Source organism: Dendropsophus ebraccatus, chromosome 2 (genome assembly GCF_027789765.1).
Source record: "Dendropsophus ebraccatus isolate aDenEbr1 chromosome 2, aDenEbr1.pat, whole genome shotgun sequence".
NCBI lineage: Eukaryota > Metazoa > Chordata > Amphibia > Anura > Hylidae > Dendropsophus > Dendropsophus ebraccatus.
Window position 1 is genome coordinate 174,886,604 of NC_091455.1, and position 19,897 is coordinate 174,906,500.

The following is a 19,897-nucleotide window of genomic DNA, read 5'->3' on the forward strand; positions in this document are numbered from 1 at the left end:
AGGAGGCAAGATTGCTAAATGATAGGAGGCAAGATTGCTTTTTTTATTTGAAAATGACTTTTATTTATAAAAAAAAAAAAAAAAAAGTAAGCCTTCCAGTACTTATCAGCTGCTGTATGTCTTGCTGGAAGCATATTCTTTCTCTGTTGCTCCTATGTGAAAAAATCCCATATAGAAAACTTCTTCTGCTCTGGACAGTTCCTGACACAGACAGAGGTGGCAGCAGAGAGCACTGAGAGAGTGTCAGACTGAAAAGAATACACCACTTCTTGCTGAACATACAGTAGCTGATATGCACCAGAAGGCTAAAGTTTTTTTTTTTTTTTTTTTATCAATGTCATTTACAAATCTGCATAATCTTCTGGCGCCAGTTGATTTAAAAACTATTTTTTTCTCCAGAGTTCCCCTTTTTCAGAAAAAAACTGAAAATTTCTGTGAATGTAAAATCTAGTGGTGTTGTGTCTGCAGCATGTACATTTCTTTTTGCAATTCTAGTCACTTTAACAGAAAGAATTGAAAAATCTCTGCAAAGATCTGTTTCATGTAAATGTAACCATAGTGTAGTGCAGTGTAGTGTAGATATGCAAATAGCAGATTATCAGGACCAATAAGTAAATGTTATAACTCCTCTCAGCAAATGACTGGTTGGTGCATGTTTGGTGCAAATTACTGACCCATCTTAAAAGTTGTCACTAGAGACCCAGGAAATCCCCCCAATGTGTTAGGTCCTCTTCAACCCTTTTTTTTTTCGTTTTTGCACTTCAGTTCTTAGGTCCTTGTGTTTAAAAGGCCATTTTTTTCACCCAAATACCCATATGAGCTCTTCCTTTTTGTGACACCAATTGTACTTTGCAATGACATATAATGTTTTAGTGTTTACGATGTTCACCCTGTGGTAAAACTAACATGTTATATATGTTCCTTAAGTCAGTACGATTACAACGATAGGCAACTTATATAACTTTTTTTTATTTGACGTCTTTTAATAAATGAAAATGTAAAAAAAAAAAAAACACTAAATGTGTTTAAAATTGCTCTATTACCATCCTTTCATTATTAACGCTTTTATTATTTGTTCTGTGGGGCTGAGGTATCATTTTTTGCCCCATGATCTGTACTTTCTAAATGTAGCTTGCTTCTGTATATGCAACTTTTGCTTATGCTGTTTACCATGAGCAATCCTAGGGAACTCCTACGAGCAATACACTGATTGCTCATAGAGATCAATGCAGTATATATGTACTACATTGATCAATGCAATCGGTGCTCGATTACTAAGGGTTGATGAAATCCATAGTAAACAATTGCCGAGTTGGGATCAGCATCTTAGCATCGTTGGGGCCCAGCAAGTATTAAAGATCTTCCCCCCCCCCCCTTGCGATCGCATCGCAGGAAGGGTGATCCTGCTACTGGACGACCACAATTAGTGTTTTTTACGATAATTAAATGCAGCTGTCAGTTTTGACAGTGACGTTTAAATGGTTTAAAAGACGTCATGGTAGGGGCATAGTACAGAGCAGGCTTGAGTCCCAAGCCCCCTCTGTACCCTCTTAACAGCATATTGGCAACAATGTTGCAAGCAGACTTTTGTAAGTATTTTGCAAGGAGACTTAGGAAATAAGTGTCAGATCACGAGGCCGACTGACAGATAGGTATTCACAGGAAATAAGGCAAAAAGAAAGGTTTTAATATGTGACGTGAGCAGCAAAAGTCAGAATGGGTATGGGATGATCCGTGTATCAAATCTCATCCTGGACAGAGTCCCTAAGACTGTAGACTTACAGCTAAAAAAATTATAATAGGGTGAGACCGAGACAGTGACCTAGATGAGCAGTGTGTTTTGTGCTTATCACTAGTTCATCAAGTTTAGTCAGGTCAATAGAACGGCAAGTTCATCAGTCTAATACCTGTGGCCAGGGTATTACTAGTTGGTACACCGACTGGATACAACCTGACATGATGTTTTTTCCAGCCCCCGGCAACACTTGAAAAAATATGTAGATGTTGAAATCCCCCCTTTAAACCATGCCCACTTCTGGGAAAGCCATTCTCTTTTGTCAAACTAGCAGCGATGAGTTACGGTGTCACTGAGCACCCCAGGGACATTCATGGTATGTTATAACAGCACATGCTGAATATAGAGAAATAATCATATAAAAATAACTGCATGCATGTGTCATAGGGCTGGAATTACACACAATCCACAGGTCAGCCATACAGACAGTGTTATAGTGGTCTGTGGTTTTAGCCAAATAGGATGCCATAAAATGTTGGGCACTGTCTATAGCTGGCCGAGGGAAAGTAACAAAGGTATATGAAAATTCTTCAGCAGGTCTATTCTTGCTTAGCATTTATATACAGGTATTTCCTATATGTGACTAAGCTTAGTTATACTGAGATAAACAAGGTGTGGAATATGTCTCCTATTTATATATTTATCAGGTTACCCATACAGGCATGAGATAGTCACCATTACATCTGATACTCAAAAGCTGCCACTTGCATGGCCAGGACAGCAAGGATACTATCATGTAAGTAGTAATGCCCATCAAATACTACTATTATGTATGACTTCATGTGTGCTCAAATCAACTACAGTGGTCCATGAACATACGATATCAATTGGTTCTAGGATGACCATTGTATGTTGAGACCAAAACTCTATGGAAAACTGGTAATTGGTTCTAAAGGGGGAAAAAAGGAAAATTTAAGGAAAATGAGCAACTGATATGGATACAGCAAGTCCTTAAAACATTCAGAAAGAGCTACAAGAGACTCTAAATTTATTTGTATGTAGAGGACTGGAGCATTTTCAGGGTTTTGTATAGATCACACAGGGTTCCAGAAAAATAAAATGAAGCTGCCCTCACCTGGTGTCCAAAGGCGCAACTCATCCTGGTGCTGATAAAGAGCAGCACAGGACACGTAGTATCACACTATACCGTAGAGCAGAGCCTCTCAATTCCAGTCCTCAGGCCTCACCAACAGGTCATGATTTGAGGATATCCCATACAAAAGGACACCTGTGATAATACCTGATGCACTGAGTATAATTATCTCCCAAGTGACATACTAAGGAAATCCTCAAGACATGACCTGTTGGTGAGGCCTGAGGACTGCAATTGAGAAGCACTGCTGTAGAAAGAAGATACCAGACAGCCAACCAGTGCATGCACTTCACTAATACTGGGATTTTACCAGTAAAATGGTCACTTTCGTTGGTCGCTCAAGTAGTTGTTTTTACATGTTCCGCAGATCTGGACTGTCTGTAGCATTGTTTGTTGAGTCTGGTTTCAAGTTACGATGGTCCAGAAAGGAACATTGTATGTTGAAAACCTTGTATCTTGAGGCCATTGTAAGTTGAGGGATGACTGTATATGTAAACTGTCATTTTTTAGTGTACTATTATAACATCAATCAGAGATCTGACCGGCCAACTTTGCTATTTGTCTGCATAGATGAAGCCCTTATGCTTTCCATTATATCAGAGAAGTCCATTTATTTGAAGAGACAGTTCAGACTGCCCCAGGTCAAAATTATATTATTGAGACGGCTGATGTGACAGATGAGACCTTTTGGATTCTTGACAGGATGTAGCTTGTAGTTATAACTGTGCAATAAATATTCAGCCTAGAAACACAAACTTGTGTCTTAGGCTAGATTCACACTACATTTTTGCAATCCTTTTTTTTTTCCCATCCGTTTTTTGCAAAAAAAAACGGACGAAAAACAGATGAAAAAAACGGATGCAACTGTGTGCTTCCGTTTTTCCATTGTCCTTCATTATAAAAAAACGGATCAAAACGGGTCTGTTTTTTTTTATGGACACAAAAACGTGGTCGACCACGTCTTTGTGTCCGTCAAAAAAACGGGATTCGTTTTTCTTTATAATGGAAGTCAATGGAGAAACGGATGCACACAGTTGCATCCGTTTTTTTTATCCGTTTTTCATCCATTTTTTGCAAAAAAAGGGATTGCAAAAACGTAGTGTGAACCCAGCCTTAAAAAAAGTGGAACAAATGTACATTTCAGCCTAAATTGTATTAAAGGGGTATTATAGAGAAAAAAAATCCAAATCAACTGGTTCTAGAGACTATCTCTATGTCTTCCATCACTTATAAACTGCTATACGCTCCACATAAACCTCTGCAGAAGAGGTTTGCTATGGAGATTTGCTTCTGCTCTGGACAATTCCTGACACGGACAGAGGTGGCAGCAGAGACTGGAGAAAACTACATGACTTCCTCCAGGGCACAAAGCAGATGATAAGAACTGGAGGAATCTTACAAACTTTCTTGTAGCAGTTGATTTATTAAAAAAAAAAAAAAAAAAATTCTGGAAGGTCCCTAAAATCAGGGTTATACCGAATCCTTTCAGGCCTGGTACCTAGTAGATAATGGTGTTCAGTAGAATATGATGCAATGTTTCATATTATATCCAACTTTAAAAAAAACAGTGGGGTCCCTATATAATCCTAATATGCATGAGACCAAAAGGCTAGACTCACATGGTATGTTTTATTGCATTTTAATGGTCATGAAAAACAAAAACTTTGCCAAAGTTGCAAGAGTTTTACCATAATTTACTAGGGTTTTGTGACAGCACAGATTTAACCTTTTTAATGACCATCGATACCCTTTTTTACATGCTGCAATCAGATTGTCACCATGACATGTAAAGAGTCTGCTGCACTATAATTACCCATTGTCCTCTAAGTAACGCAATCGCCAGTGCCGATGGGTGTGTATGGCAGCTGGGGGGTCTTGTGAAACCCCTAGGCCTGCCATGGATGCCTGAGTACCTGACTGTGCCTGCAAAATGGCATGGTACAATGTGTGTCAACAGTAAGCTGACAGGCTCAATACACAGCAATACTGTAACGCCCGGAGTAGTGGATCCACTGGACCGGCACCAGCGATGGCACAAACCTCACCAGGGAGCGGAGTCTAAGGGGCCGCTGGTTTTCACCAGAGCCCGCCGCAAGGCGGGATGGACTTGCTGCGGCAGGCGACCCCCAGGTCGCTACCCCTGGCTTGGTTGCTGGTGACGGCAGGCGAGGCGTGACAGGAGCAGGTACTGACAATGGCGTGTAAGCGTACCGCAGGTGACAGGCTGAACACAGGAACAGCAGAGAGACGGGAAGCAGGAACCAGGGACTAGGAGTAGGGACTGGGTAGCGGACAGGAATCAGGAACAAGGACTAGGGACCAGGTAGCGGACAGGTATCAGGAACAAGGACTAGGGACCAGGTAGCGGACAGGTATCAGGAACAACAGGGAGCTGGGCCAACGCTATGGGAAGCATGTAGAGGCTCCAACACAGGGGACAGGGCATGCTGGGATTTATAGGGAGTGATTGGGTGCAACTATCAATTAGGGACGGACTGGCCCTTTAAATCTGAGACAGCCGGCGCGCGCGCGCCCGAGGAGGCGGGGACGCGCGCGCCGGCCGGCACAGACGGAAGGCGGAGCGGGACGAGGTGAGGCGCCCCCCGGGTCCGAACAGACCGCAGCGCCGGGTCCCTGCACCAGGACCCCGGCAGCTGCCTGGGCAGGATGGCGGTCGCGGCGGCGGCCCGGAGCACGGGACGCCGCCGCGGCCATGACAGTACCCCCCCCCTTTGGCATCCCCCTCTTTCTTGCCTGCAGGAACCCCTTGATGAGATCTTTATCCAGGATGTTAGCCTCGGGTTCCCAGGACCTCTCCTCAGGACCAAATCCTCTCCAGTCCACCAGGAAGAAACGTCTCCCTCTGACAGTTTTCATGGCCAGAATATCTTTAACAACGTAGACGTCGTCTGAGACGGCTTGTGGTACAGAGAACGGAGACTGATCGGAGAACCGGTTGAGGACCACAGGTTTCAAGAGGGAGACATGGAAGGCGTTCGGAATCCGCATAGTAGGAGGCAGGCGGAGTTTGTAGGTGACAGGGTTGATGCGTTTTAGCACCGAAAAAGGACCAAGGAATCGAGGACCCAACTTGTAGCTGGGAATCTTGAGTCGAACATATTTGGCCGAGAGCCAGACCTTGTCACCTGGACGAAAATTCGTGGCAGGTCTCCTCTTCTTATCCGCCTGGTCCTTCATGCGTTCAGAGGCTTTGAGTAAGGACTGTCGAGTTTGTTCCCAGATCGACTGCAGGTCAGATAACAGCTCCTCCACGGCTGGGACCCCAGAGGATGGAGAGAGAGGCAGAGGAGGACGAGGATGATGCCCGTAGACCACATAGAAAGGAGACTTGCCTGTGGAACTCGAGTCCAGATGGTTATAGGAGAATTCCGCCCATGGAAGGAGATCGGACCAGTTGTCTTGGCGGCTGGACACAAAATGCCGTAGGTAGTTACCCAGGATCTGATTGACTCTCTCCACCTGCCCGTTAGACTGGGGATGGTAGGCTGATGAGAAGTCCAGCTTTACTTGGAGCTGCGAGCAGAGGGAACGCCAAAACTTAGAGACAAATTGAGAGCCTCGGTCGGACACAATGTGAAGAGGAAGTCCATGCAGGCGGAAGATGTGTCGGAAGAACAACTGAGCCAGATGAGGAGCAGAGGGTAGGCCAGGAAGAGCCACGAAGTGAGCCATTTTAGAGAAGCGGTCCGTCACCACCCAAATAACTGTATTGCCCGCAGATGGAGGTAGGTCTGTGATGAAATCCATCCCAATGTGGTGCCAGGGATGGTCCGGGACTGGCAAGGGCAAAAGTAGGCCGGCAGGTCTTTGACGAGGAGAAAAATCCTTGACATCCTGGAGGAGATTGGGCCACCAGTAGTGACGGGAGATCAATTGCCCAGTTTTTTTAGTTCCTGGATGCCCGGCCACCAAAGAGGAATGCCCCCACTTCAAGATGCGTTTACGGAGCGCGGGGCGCACATAAGTCTTCCCGGGGGGCAGTCTCTGCAGAGCAGAAGTAGCTACTGGTACTAGGCGGTCGGGAGGTATAATGTGACGAGGAGATTCCTCTTGCCCCATGACATCGGATGCTCGGGATAATGCATCGGCCTTTAGATTCCTCTCGGCTGGACGGAAATGGATGGTAAAGTTGAACCGAGAGAAGAAGAGAGACCACCTGGCCTGCCGGGGATTGAGGCGTTGAGCCGACTGGAGGTAGAGGAGGTTCTTGTGGTCCGTATAGATGTTAACGGGGTGTTTAGCCCCCTCTAGTAGATGACGCCACTCCTCCAGTGCCAACTTAATGGCCAGGAGTTCACGGTCCCCAATAGTATAGTTCCTCTCGGCAGGGGAGAAAGTCTTAGAAAAGAACCCGCAGGTTCTGGTCTTGCCTGATGAGTCCCTTTGCGAGAGAACGGCTCCTGCGCCCACAGAAGAAGCATCGACCTCGAGAGAAAACGGCCTGGAGACATCCGGGCGGACTAGGGCAGGAGCAGAGGCAAAGGCAGACTTGAGGCTATTGAAGGCTTGTTCGGCCTCTGGAGGCCAACGTCTGGGGTCCGCCTTCTTTTTAGTGAGAGCCACGATGGGTGCGACCAGGGTGGAGAAGTGAGGGATGAATTGCCGATAATAGTTGGCGAATCCAAGGAAGCGCTGGATAGCTCTAAGTCCCACAGGGCGTGGCCATTGGAGGACAGCTGAGAGCTTGGCCGGATCCATTTGTAGACCCTGGTCGGAGACGATATAGCCAAGAAATGGAAGACTGCGCTGATGGAAAACACACTTCTCAAGCTTGGCGTATAAATGATTGGCCCGTAGTCTTCGGAGGACCTGACGCACTTGTGCCACATGAGTCTGCTGATCTGGGGAGAAGACCAAAATGTCATCCAAATAGACAATGACGCAGACATAGAGGAGGTCTCGGAAGATGTCGTTCACGAATTCCTGGAAGACCGCTGGGGCATTGCATAGGCCGAATGGCATGACCAGGTATTCGTAGTGCCCATCTCTGGTGTTGAAAGCGGTCTTCCATTCGTCTCCTTTGCGAATACGGATCAAGTTATACGCTCCCCTGAGATCCAGTTTGGAGAAGATCCTAGCTCCACGAAGACGGTCGAATAGTTCAGGAATAAGTGGCAGAGGATAGCGATTTTTAACAGTCACCTTATTCAAGCCCCGGTAGTCTATGCATGGGCGAAGGGAACCGTCCTTCTTCTGGACAAAGAAGAATCCTGCGCCAGCGGGAGACGTGGATTTACGGATGAAGCCCTTTTGTAAGTTCTCCCGGATGTAGGAGGACATGGCTTCAGTCTCGGGCACAGAGAGAGGGTATACCCGACCACGTGGAGGAGATGCCCCGGGAAGAAGGTCAATAGGGCAATCATAGGCCCGATGAGGTGGTAGAGAGTCCGCCTCCTTGGCCGAGAAAACATCACCAAAATCTTGATAGTCCTCCGGTAGACCGGCTAGAGGCTTGACATCAGCAGGTGACCTCGTAGAGCACTTGGGTTGAGGAGATCTCAGACACCGGTTATGACAGTCCTGGCCCCAGCTGAGAACCTCCCCAGTTCTCCAGTCCAGCTTAGGGGTATGAAATTGCAGCCAAGGAAGGCCCAGCAGGATGTTGGAAGAGGAATGGCACAAGACATAGAAGGAGATCCTCTCCTGATGTAAGGCGCCCACCTGGAGGGCTAGGGGTGCCGTCTGGCAGTGCACAGTTTCGGTAAGAACCTCCCCCGTAACCGAAGAGATAGACCGGGGTTGGGCTAGCTGGATCACGGGTAGCCGCCATCTTTGGACCAAAGAAGCAGAGATGAAACTGCCAGCAGAGCCAGAGTCGATGAGGGCAGTAGTCTGGAAAACTTGCCCTGAAGGCGTCTGGATGGAGACGGGTATAGTCAACCTTGGAGAGGTGGCATTCACACCTAGGGAGGCCTCTCCCACCGGACCTAGGTGCGAGCGTTTCCCGGATGCTGAGGACGCTGGGGACATCTCTGCCGGTAGTGATCTGCACCACCGCAATAGAGACAGAGATTCAGCTCCATCCGACGGGCTCTCTCATCAGTCGTCAGACGAGCTCGTTCCACCTGCATTGGGACCTCTGGAGACGACTGGGGTATAGGAGCAACGGGACTCTGGAACACCGGTGCCAGCCGAGGATGGCGACGGGGCAGGCTCAGTCGTCGTTCCTGCCGGACCTCCTCCTCTCTCTCGGAAAACCGGTTGTCGACTCTGGTAGCCAGTAAGATAAGATCGTTTAGAGAAGAAGGGAGGTCGCGGGCGGAGAGTACGTCTTTCACTCGGCTGGATAGGCCCTTCTTGAAGGTGGCTACAAGGGCGGCCTCGTTCCAGTCCAATTCAGCTGCCAGGGTGCGGAACTGGATGGCGTAGTCACCGACAGAGGAGCTCCCTTGAGAGAGGTTGAGAAGAGCAGTCTCAGCAGAGGTGGCACGGGCAGGTTCCTCAAAGACGGAGCGAAACTCGGCCAGGAAGGCCCGGAGATTGGCAGCAACAGGATCATCACGGTCCCACAGTGGCGTGGCCCAGGCCAGAGCTCTACCCTCCAATAGGCTGATGATAAAGGCCACTTTAGAGCGTTCGGTGGGAAACTGACTACTTAACAGTTCAATATGCATTGTGCATTGAGTCAGGAACCCCCTGCACAGCTTGGGATCGCCTCCATATTTATTCGGGAGGGCCAATCGAAGTCCCGAGGTGGCTGCAGGTGGTGGTGGGCGCTGGCCTGTAGTATGCCGCTGTAGGGCGGCAGTCAATTGCTGGATTTGCTGCGACTGCTGCTGGATCTGTTGAGCCTGTTGAGCGACCACTCTGGCGACGTCACGGAGATCAGGCACCTCGCCGGGATCCATGGTTGGAGCCTACTGTAACGCCCGGAGTAGTGGATCCACTGGACCGGCACCAGCGATGGCACAAACCTCACCAGGGAGCGGAGTCTAAGGGGCCGCTGGTTTTCACCAGAGCCCGCCGCAAGGCGGGATGGACTTGCTGCGGCAGGCGACCCCCAGGTCGCTACCCCTGGCTTGGTTGCTGGTGACGGCAGGCGAGGCGTGACAGGAGCAGGTACTGACAATGGCGTGTAAGCGTACCGCAGGTGACAGGCTGAACACAGGAACAGCAGAGAGACGGGAAGCAGGAACCAGGGACTAGGAGTAGGGACTGGGTAGCGGACAGGAATCAGGAACAAGGACTAGGGACCAGGTAGCGGACAGGTATCAGGAACAAGGACTAGGGACCAGGTAGCGGACAGGTATCAGGAACAACAGGGAGCTGGGCCAACGCTATGGGAAGCATGTAGAGGCTCCAACACAGGGGACAGGGCATGCTGGGATTTATAGGGAGTGATTGGGTGCAACTATCAATTAGGGACGGACTGGCCCTTTAAATCTGAGACAGCCGGCGCGCGCGCGCCCTAGGAGGCGGGGACGCGCGCGCCGGCCGGCACAGACGGAAGGCGGAGCGGGACGAGGTGAGGCGCCCCCCGGGGCCGAACAGACCGCAGCGCCGGGTCCCTGCACCAGGACCCCGGCAGCTGCCTGGGCAGGATGGCGGTCGCGGCGGCGGCCCGGAGCACGGGACGCCGCCGCGGCCATGACAAATACTAGTGCAGTGGATTATAGTAGTGAGCTTTGATCAGTGGAAAAATACACTTGTGGGACAAAATGAAGTTAAAAAAAAAAGGAAAATAAAATGTAATGTTAATTTAAAAAAATTACACCGCTTAGAGATGACCATGAAAAAAATAAATAAATAACTTACAGAATGTAGGGCAGGGGAAGGGGTTGAACATTTCAAAAATGTGTTTTACCTGTTAAAACCCCAATACCAATAACCACATTGCAAGGGTTATTTTCTATACTTGTATCAAGAGTATTCGGTGGCCAAAATCTGTGACTTTTTACTCCCGAATTACTGGTGGAAAACCTTTATCCAATCCCCTCAAGTGTTTTGTACAGACAAGGTATTGCATACAATATCAATGTCAATATCTTGACAGCTATAAGGCAGCTTGTAAGGGGCAGTGTGTTGTCTCTAGTGTCTTTTATACATCAAGCCTAAGGTTCTCCTGTAACCAGAAGCCATTTGACCTTTCTCTACATATTTTAGTATTCGGGGTAGAAGATGTCTCGCTGTGTCCTTTAGGATTATTGTCTTTAGCTACAAAGTACATCCAGCTGATAATAAGGCCCGAGAGCAGTAATAATTATGAGTGCAGAACGTGTTCTCTTCCTTCCTGTCACTATGGAGATCACACGTCAGCTCAAGATTTTATGGTGCTGGCGTCATGTTTCTTAGCCCAAACCTGTACTGTGGATCCTACAGCAACATTCTTTAGTCTCCTCGATTCCCTGCAATGCACAGTCACAAGATCAAGGGGCCTTGCAGATCATAAACTCTAGGTCTGCTTCAGGAGGTTTTTTTTTATAAGGGGAAAAAGAAGTTTTAGGTCCTAAGTTATAATATAAGAGATCAGGGATGAGCCAGCTTAAAGAGGACCTGTCACCCCCCGGGTGACAGGCTCTCGACCCCCCCGTTGCCCCCTATACTCACCTGATCCCGCCGGGTCCCGCTTCCTGAGTCGGTCGGGTCACGGAGATATCAGCGCCCGAAGCCCGGCGTGCGCGCTCAGAGGAGAGTCCGATGCCCATAGAGAATGACGGAGCATCGGAACTCCTCATTAATTCTCTATGAGCGTCGGAATCTCCTGTGAGCGCGCGCGCCGGGCTTCGGGCGCTGATATCTCCGTGACCCGACCGGATCAGGAAGCGGGACCCGGCGGGATCAGGTGAGTATAGGGGGCTGTAAAGGGGGGTCGGGAGCCTGTCACCCCGGCACGGGGGGGTGACAGGTCTCCTTTAAAGCAAATTCGATGCAAATCTGCCAACATCTTTACTTGAGTATGCTTGAGTCCGATTGTTTGGCATTTTAATACCAGTGGCTGAAGTAGTTGGGTGCAGCCCTAGGGAGTCCTGGAAAACCTGGATACCAGTTATTCAATTCAGTGAAAAGCAATAGAAAGCTACTGATAATGCACACATTGTATTATTTAACAGCCATTATTAGGGGAAAAACATGGCTGCAAAAAAGATGGACCCCAAAAAACTGTGTGAACATGGCCTAAAGGTGTCTGGGCAACAGTCAAATAGGATGGCGACCAAATGAACAAGCTACAGCCTATAACAGTTTATTCATATGATAAAGGTGCCACACAACCTCCGTGCACTGTGTTACACACTAATCCCGTACCTATTCTGTTTTAGCTTCCTAAATTCGGCAATGAAAGTGCCCAGATCTACTATCCGATTCCTCCCAAGACTGTAGCGCCCAATCCACTGCATAAAGAATATGAAGAAACCCTCTCTGAAAGGACTCTGAATTTACAAAGAAATCTGATCAAATCCCAATGGTTAACATCCTATAATCGTAGCTTTACAGGTACATTTTATATTCATACGATGAAGACTTGGTTTCCATAGTTGTTAAATTAAATTGGTTATTTGCTCTAGGAAATCCCTTTTTAATTATAATCTACCACAGGAAGTAACACAGCTGGGACCAGAGGCAATAAGCTCTAGTCTTTAAAGGAAATTTTCAGAACATACTAGTATTTACTTGAACTCTCGTGTGATGTGTTGATCATTTATTTGCTTTCTTTTAGTTAGTGTTCAGTTTTTCAATACATCTTTCAGCAGGTAGTCATCTGTAATACCTAGTAGACCATAGAATGTGATGCTTTCCTAAATTTAAAGTCAATTATTATTACAATGGGGAGCAGGAGGTCCAAGATGGCGCCAGCCTCCCGGCAGGCACAGCGGCGGGTGGGCAGGGAGAAGGCCCAAGATGGCACTGGCCCTCCCGGCCAGGCACAGCAGGTGGGGAGCAGGAGGCCCAAGATGGCACCAGCCCTCCCAGCAGGCACAGCAAGCGGTGCGGATGGGGAGCAGGAGGCCCAATAGGGCAAGCAATGTTAATTTCATCATTTCCCTGAAATGGTTAAGGGATTTGATCAAATCCTTGAGTTTCTTCCAGGAAATGATGTAACGGCGTGGTCATTTCATCATTTCCCGTAATTTGATCAAATCCCTGATTTTATAATTTCCCTTTAACATATACATTGAACCTATGTTGGTAGCACAAGTATGTTTGACAATAGTTGTTCAGGCCTACTGATTGAGGCAGGTTCAGCAGAAGTCTTCTAGATTTGGTGCCCTATTACATGCAGTGATAATCGGCCGAATCAGGCTCTGTGTAATAGAGGGAATGATCATCAGCTGATCGTTTCTTTAGGTCAGTCCTAAAATCATTGGACATGCATCGCTACATGTAATAGCAATGTACGGCTGATGATTGTAGTATAAAATAATAGAGTATTAACTCACCTTACCATGTTCCCTGGTGTCCTCGGGCCTTCCCCGGTATCCGCGGAGGCTTTCACCGATGTCTGCAGCTCTGTCTTCTGTTCCAGTCTCTAAACTGACAGGCCACAGCCGCTTAGCCAATCACTGGCCGCGACCTATCTCTGGTAGTGATTGGCTGCGAGGCCAAGGCAGAACTGCAGACACCGGGAAGGCCTCCCAGGACACCAGGGAACGTGGTAAGGCGAGTTAATACTTTATTATTTTACACTAAAGGCAAGGGCTGCATGGACATCGCTAATGATAGTCCTGATAGTTGGACCGTGTAATTGCTCAGTAAACAAGCGCCAATCTAGCAGATTGGCACTCATTTACAGTTTATGATCGGGCCGTGTAATAGGACCCTTACTGATTGAGGCATGTCCAGTAGCAGTCTTATACACTGGGACTGGCTCTTGCTCTAGACCTACTGATTAAGGCAGGCCCAGCAGCAGTTCTCTACAGTGGTATTGGCTCTTGCTCTAAATGTAACAGCACAGACAGGATTGGGTTGCCCTCCTGGAACAACACCCTTAATACAGATTCTGATCTGGTAGTTTTCCATAGAAGCAGCATTATTCTACAGCTATTTGAAGAAAAAAAACAACCACATTTGATACAAGTTACAATATTAATTGGTTCCAGGATGAACATTGTATGTATTGTTTCATGAGACTACAATTGTATGGAAAACTGGTAATTGGTTCTGAAGTCCCCTTAGTGTTACCCCAAAATGAGAAAAAATTAAGCACCTACCTAATATGGATAAAGCAAGCCCATACAACAGTCAGAAAGAGGTACTGGAAACTGTAAATTATTGTCTATGTAGAGGACCGAAGGGTTTTAAAGGGGTTGTCCAGAGAAAATCATTTTCTTTCCCATACTTATAAGCTGCTGTATGTCCTGCAGGAAATGTTGTTTTATTTTCAGTCTGACAAAGTGCTCTCTGCTGACATCTGTGGCCAAGACAGGAACTGTCCAAAGAAGGAGAGGTTTTCTATGGGAATTACCATAGAAAGCCTCTCTCTCCTTCTCTAGTGAGTTCCTGTCTCGCCCAGAGATGTCAGCAGAGAGCACTGTGTCAGACTGAAAATAAAACAACTTTTTCTGCATGACATACAGCAGCTAATAAGTATGGGAACACTTGAGATTTTTAAATAAAAGTAAATTACAAATCTTTATTTGAAAGATTTGAAAGAAAAACATTTTTCACTGGATAACCCCATTTAAGAGTCCTGTACAGATCACACAGGGTCACAGAAAAATAACATAAAGCTGCCATCATCTTGTGCCCAAAGGAGCAACTCACCCTGCTACAGGTAAAGAGCAGTAGAGGACATGTAGTATCACACTGTAATGTAAAGAGGAGATACTAGACAGCCAGTCACTGCATGCACTTCATTAACGATGGGATTTTACCAATAACATGGCCACTGGTCGATCATCTACTTATTCACATGTTCCACAGACCTGGACTGTCTGTAGCATTGTATGTTGAGTCTGGTCTACAAAGGACCATTGTATGTTGAAAACATTGTAACCTGAGGCCATTGTAAGTTGAGCGATCACTGTATTTCAAAGTTTTCCTCCCCTAAAGTTTTCTTTTGTAGTAATGGTGGTTTCTGACTCCTAGTACCATTATTTATTAACATTTCCAAATACATTTATGTTTTTGTATATATGTTAATTGCCCATTACTGTATATGTTTGATCATATACTTTATATGGATATTTCTCAATCATTAGGTAATGGTGAAATGAACCCGCTGCAACTTGATGATTATCATGATAAGGTCATTGGCAACATCACTGGTCGAACAGATGAAAATACAGAAATGGTAAGCTTTATTCACACAACATACTTCTAGGAGCAAAGGATTTCAATAATAAAGTCACCTAAGCACAGCCCCAACAAGGGACACCAACCACCTCTGGGCTATAAAATCCAAAACGAAACAATGGAATTGCTTTAAGGCCTCTACAGGCTTAAACAGTCAGAGCTACTTAATGTGTTGATGGCAGTGTACACACTACAAATATGAGCTCTGTCCTCTGATAATGGTACCTAAGGGCAAGTTCACATGGAGTAAAATTGGCGGAATCCTGCCAACCTCCGCGTCATACTGACAGTCTATGGGAGGGCTCGTGCCACCTCTCTCTGCATGGAAGAATTGACATGTCAATTCTTCAGAGTGGAGAGGTGAGGAGAGAGAAGGTACTTGAGCCCTCCCATAGACTGCCAGTATGATGCGGAGGCTGGCGGGATTCTGCCGCGGAATTCCGCCAGTTTTACTCTGTGTGAACTGGCCCCTAAGTCTTATATAGGAAACCATTTCTTGTAGGTGGTGAAAAACACAAATGTGGTAAACAGAGATTCCCATTAGTGAAATTCTAAGAGGTCCATGATAGCTTATGAACCCCTGACCAACTAGATGTATATCAGTGGATATTGATTCATTGCCTGGCGCATCAAAATACTGTAGTAGCCTTTTTTGTTAAGTGTGCCGGTCACCCTGGTAAGTTGCTAGTTTTGGCTGCCACTGAAGAGCTTAGGACCATCACATTTCCTCCTCCAAGTTTGATAGTTCACGCCGAGAAAACATCCTTTAACTTACTTAACAATGTACAAAAACACCGCGTGATGTGGGCAGGCCACTTCCTGTCAGAGTTTCCTGCAGTTTCCAAGTGTCTTTTGATAGTATAGGGAACTGAACTGACTGCCACCTTCATGTTCTTGGCAATTTCCCTGTAGGACACACACTTTTTTTTTTGTATGAGACACCTGTGGGAATAATTTGCATTCAAACCAAAGGGCTGAAAAACCCTTCTGTTAGAATTAGAACCTTTTGGGGGAGATTTATCAAAGGGTGTAAAATTTAAACTGGTGCAAACTACCCACAGCAACCAATCACAGCTCCTCTTTCCTTTCAGCACTGCCTAAAGCTGAGCTGTGATTGGTTGCTGTGGGTAGTTTGCACCAGTCTAAATTTTACACCCTTTTATAAATCTCCCCCTTTGAGATAAAAAATTCTAATTTATACATTGAATCATTTCATATATTTTGCTTAAAGGGTTACTCCGGCCCGGGGGTATTTTTTACCAATGGCTGGGGAGGGGGTGATTATAAACGGCGCAGGTGACTTACCTCCCCGGTTCCAGCGCCGGGTCTCGGATCGTGGCGCCCCGTACCCTGTCCCGTGGCGTCTCAAGGCAGCTCAGCCATTCGGTCGCCGTAGCGGAGTCCCGCCTCGGCCGCTGAATGGCTGAGCTGCCTTGAGACGTGGCGTCTCATGAGGCAGCTCACACCAGGAAGCGGGGTACAGGGCGTCGCGATCCGGGACCCGGCGGTGGAATCGGGGAGGTAAGACACCTGTGCCATTTATAACCACCCCCTCCCCAACCATTGGTAAAAAATACCTCCGGACCGGAGTACCCCTTTAAGCAAGATAGCTGCCCCAATAATAAAGCACTAAAAATTACAGTATTTGTCTTTAATCAGTTAAAAATCTAGGAGATACTTAGGGGAGGTCTACCAAGCAAGAAAGAAAACATGGTCTAGAGATCTTTCCTATGAAACACAATTCTAAAAAAGAAACCTCAAATGTAGTAATGTCTTATTTGTTTGATTTTGTTTCAGAAGCCAACATTTTTATCTACTGTTCTTCATGCCCGGCCACTAGAAAATGGCATTTCACGATTAAAAGATGGTAGACACCCCTTTATGAAGGAAGATGGATGTTCTGATCTAGAAAGAGAAATTGCGGACTGTGCAGAGCATTCAGATGAACAATGTGCGACACCATATCTACATGATATACATACTAACAACCTGGATACCTGCAATCCCTCCGAAAAGGAAATTCCTCAGCAATTGCAGGCAAAGAAGCAGCATAAAGAACCAGATATGCACAAAATTACTGATACCGAAAAGTCAGAAGCTTTATACAGAAGGCAGCTGACACCGATGCCCGGTGTTCTAGAGCCAGTCTACAACAACAAATTCCAACCAAGTAGACAAGATCAATATATGGACTTTGAAACTCCATATAGTCCTAGTACACATGTACAACCAAAATGTACTAGTCATACAAGTGGTTCTGGGAAAATACTAAATAATCAAAGTTTAAGCCACGGTAACAACCTCAACACCCAACAAACACAGGGTACAACATATTACCATGGAAGGACATTATCACGCCCATCTCTCCAAGAACTTCAGGATTCATTCTCTAAGTCTCAAGCACATGAGGCTCTACACAAACACTTTCCAGAGAAACCAAAGGATTTGAGAGAAAATTATAATTTTGGGAAAAGACACAGGTTTTATGGTTTCCACTCTTTCTATTTCCACAACTGAAGCACAAAACTAGTGAAAGGCATTTTCCAGGACACTTATAGCTGCTGCTATGTAACAGGATCTCCGAGGCCCCTCCCGGCATGTTTTTTTTTGGCTAATTAAAGCCACCAAACACGCAGGGAGGAGACTATCAATTTTATTAAGAGCATCAGGCAGTATTTGTTCGAGTATCGAGTACTTTCGAGTACCCCAATACTTGAACGAATAGTGACCTCGAATATGCATGTTCACTCATCTCTAATTTTTATAACTACAAGCTGTAACCATCTTGTATTTTCCACATGTTAATTCCTTACCTAGGTTTGAAGTGACCTGATGATGCAAAAGTTTGTAATGTTCTACCAACTTCGGCTGTATTTCAGGTTTTTACAGAAAGCATATGACTTGTTGTAGCGGGCTGACTCACCATGAATTTACTTTCTTGCACACAATATAGCTGTAATACAGTATTTATACCATTAAATTCTACAACTATTGACCAAAATAATTCTAATTCTTTTTCATAATGTACTTTTTTCTTAAAGGGTATCTTTGATGCTGAATGAACCATGAGTCTTTGGGGTGGTACACGTTAACATCTTCCTGCCCTGGTGGCCTTAATTCATAGCTCTCTCCCTATATCCAAGCTATTGGGAGCCATCACAATGACTCATGGTTTGAGCAGCCCAAAAGTGATGACCGATTCTTGTGCCAAACCAGGAAGTGAGAGGTGAGATGAATTCTCGGCAGAGAATATTCCTTTAACTTACATGTAGAAGCACAGTTTTTATAATGTTACGGGGCATATGGCGGGCAATTTTCCTGAACGTTTAAAGGCTTCCAATGCCCTTATACTCTGATGTGAATGTGCTCCTTATTTCAGAAAATGTCAACCAATATGCACCTAAATTATTATATACTATACACAGGTTAAAGTGACTCTGTACCCACAATCTGCTCACCCCAAACCGCTTGTACCTTCAGATAGTTGCTTTATCCATTATCTGTCCTGGGGTCCATTCGGCAGGTGATGCAGTCATTGTCCTAAAAAACTACTTTTAAACTTGCAGCCCCGTGCCCAACGGGAGTATCTGTGCCCTAACTTTGCACCACCCCTCCGTCCCTCCTCCCCACCCTCTTCATCATTAGGAATGCCACTGAAACATTTTCTCCTGTCTGAACATTGCACAGGTGCCTTAAAGAGAACGCAAGAGACTAAATCAAGATGGCGGCGCCCGGCCTTGCTGCAGCGGACAAGAGGATTTGGTAAAGTATAAGATACAGACTGCAAAGGCAGTCTGTATTTTTATAAAAAGACAAAGCCTTTGCAGTCTGTATCTTATACTTTACCCAATCCCCTTGTTGGGTGCGGCAAGGCCGGGCGCCGCCATCTTGATTACGTCACTTGCGTTCCAGCGGTGGAACGCAAGTAACGTAATCAAGATGGCGGCACCGGCCTTGCTGCAGCCATCAAGAGGAGTAGGTAAAGTATAAGATACAGACTGCCTTTGCAGTCTGTATCTTCATAAATAGATAAAATGAAGATACAGACTGCCTTTGCAGTCTGTATCTTATACTTTACCTGCTCCTTTGTTCCGATGCAGTAATGCCGGCCGCCGCCATATTGGTCACGCTGGAACGCACCGCTGGAACGCACGTGACGTCATCAAGATGGCGGTGGCCGGCATTACTGCACTGGAACAAAGGAGCAGGTAAAGTATAAGATACAGACTACAAAGGCAGTCTGTATCTTCACAACTGAAGACAAGTAGAGGTACAATGGCAACTCACCAAATTGGAGTGAAAAATCAGATGCTTTATTTCAGGGACAGAGCAGTGTACAAACAAGCGGTGCGTTCCACAGATAAGAGCAACGACGTTTCGCGCTTGCGCGCTTCAACTGGCTCACATAATCTACGTCATACGGCAGGCGCAGCTTTATGCGTGTGCTCAAGCCGTTGCTATAGTTACCATATTAACTCCATATGTAACGATACAAAAGACCGCGGAAACACATAACAAAGTGTATACATAAAAGAAACATATAGTTAAAACCATAACATACAACACATCCACAGTGAATTTGCAATTATATGAAAACACTCATGTCATTTTTATCATTTAAGCCCAGAGCCCCTAGGGCTCCTGTTTTCATGATCCACCAGGATTCTCGTTTCAGCAGCCGCTGATGGCGATCTCCTCCATTTCTAAATGGTTTTACTACCTCCAGACCTAGGAATTTGAGGACATTTTTATCACCA

General features: G+C 46.1%; 1 protein-coding gene across 4 annotated transcripts in view; it reads left to right on the plus strand.

The window, feature by feature from the left end:
* SPMIP4 (sperm microtubule inner protein 4) overlaps positions 1-18,132 on the plus strand; it is a 50,788-nt gene extending 32,656 nt beyond the window's left edge. For all 4 annotated transcript variants that reach the window (XM_069958769.1, XM_069958766.1, XM_069958767.1 and 1 more), the window contains 4 exons: positions 2,443-2,531; positions 12,167-12,341; positions 15,047-15,138; positions 16,938-18,132. In XM_069958769.1, coding sequence (XP_069814870.1) covers positions 2,443-2,531; positions 12,167-12,341; positions 15,047-15,138; positions 16,938-17,657 — 1,076 coding nt within the window. In that variant the 3' untranslated portion in view covers positions 17,658-18,132. The remainder of the gene's footprint in view (positions 1-2,442; positions 2,532-12,166; positions 12,342-15,046; positions 15,139-16,937) is intronic.
* The last annotated feature ends 1,765 nt before the right edge of the window (positions 18,133-19,897 follow it).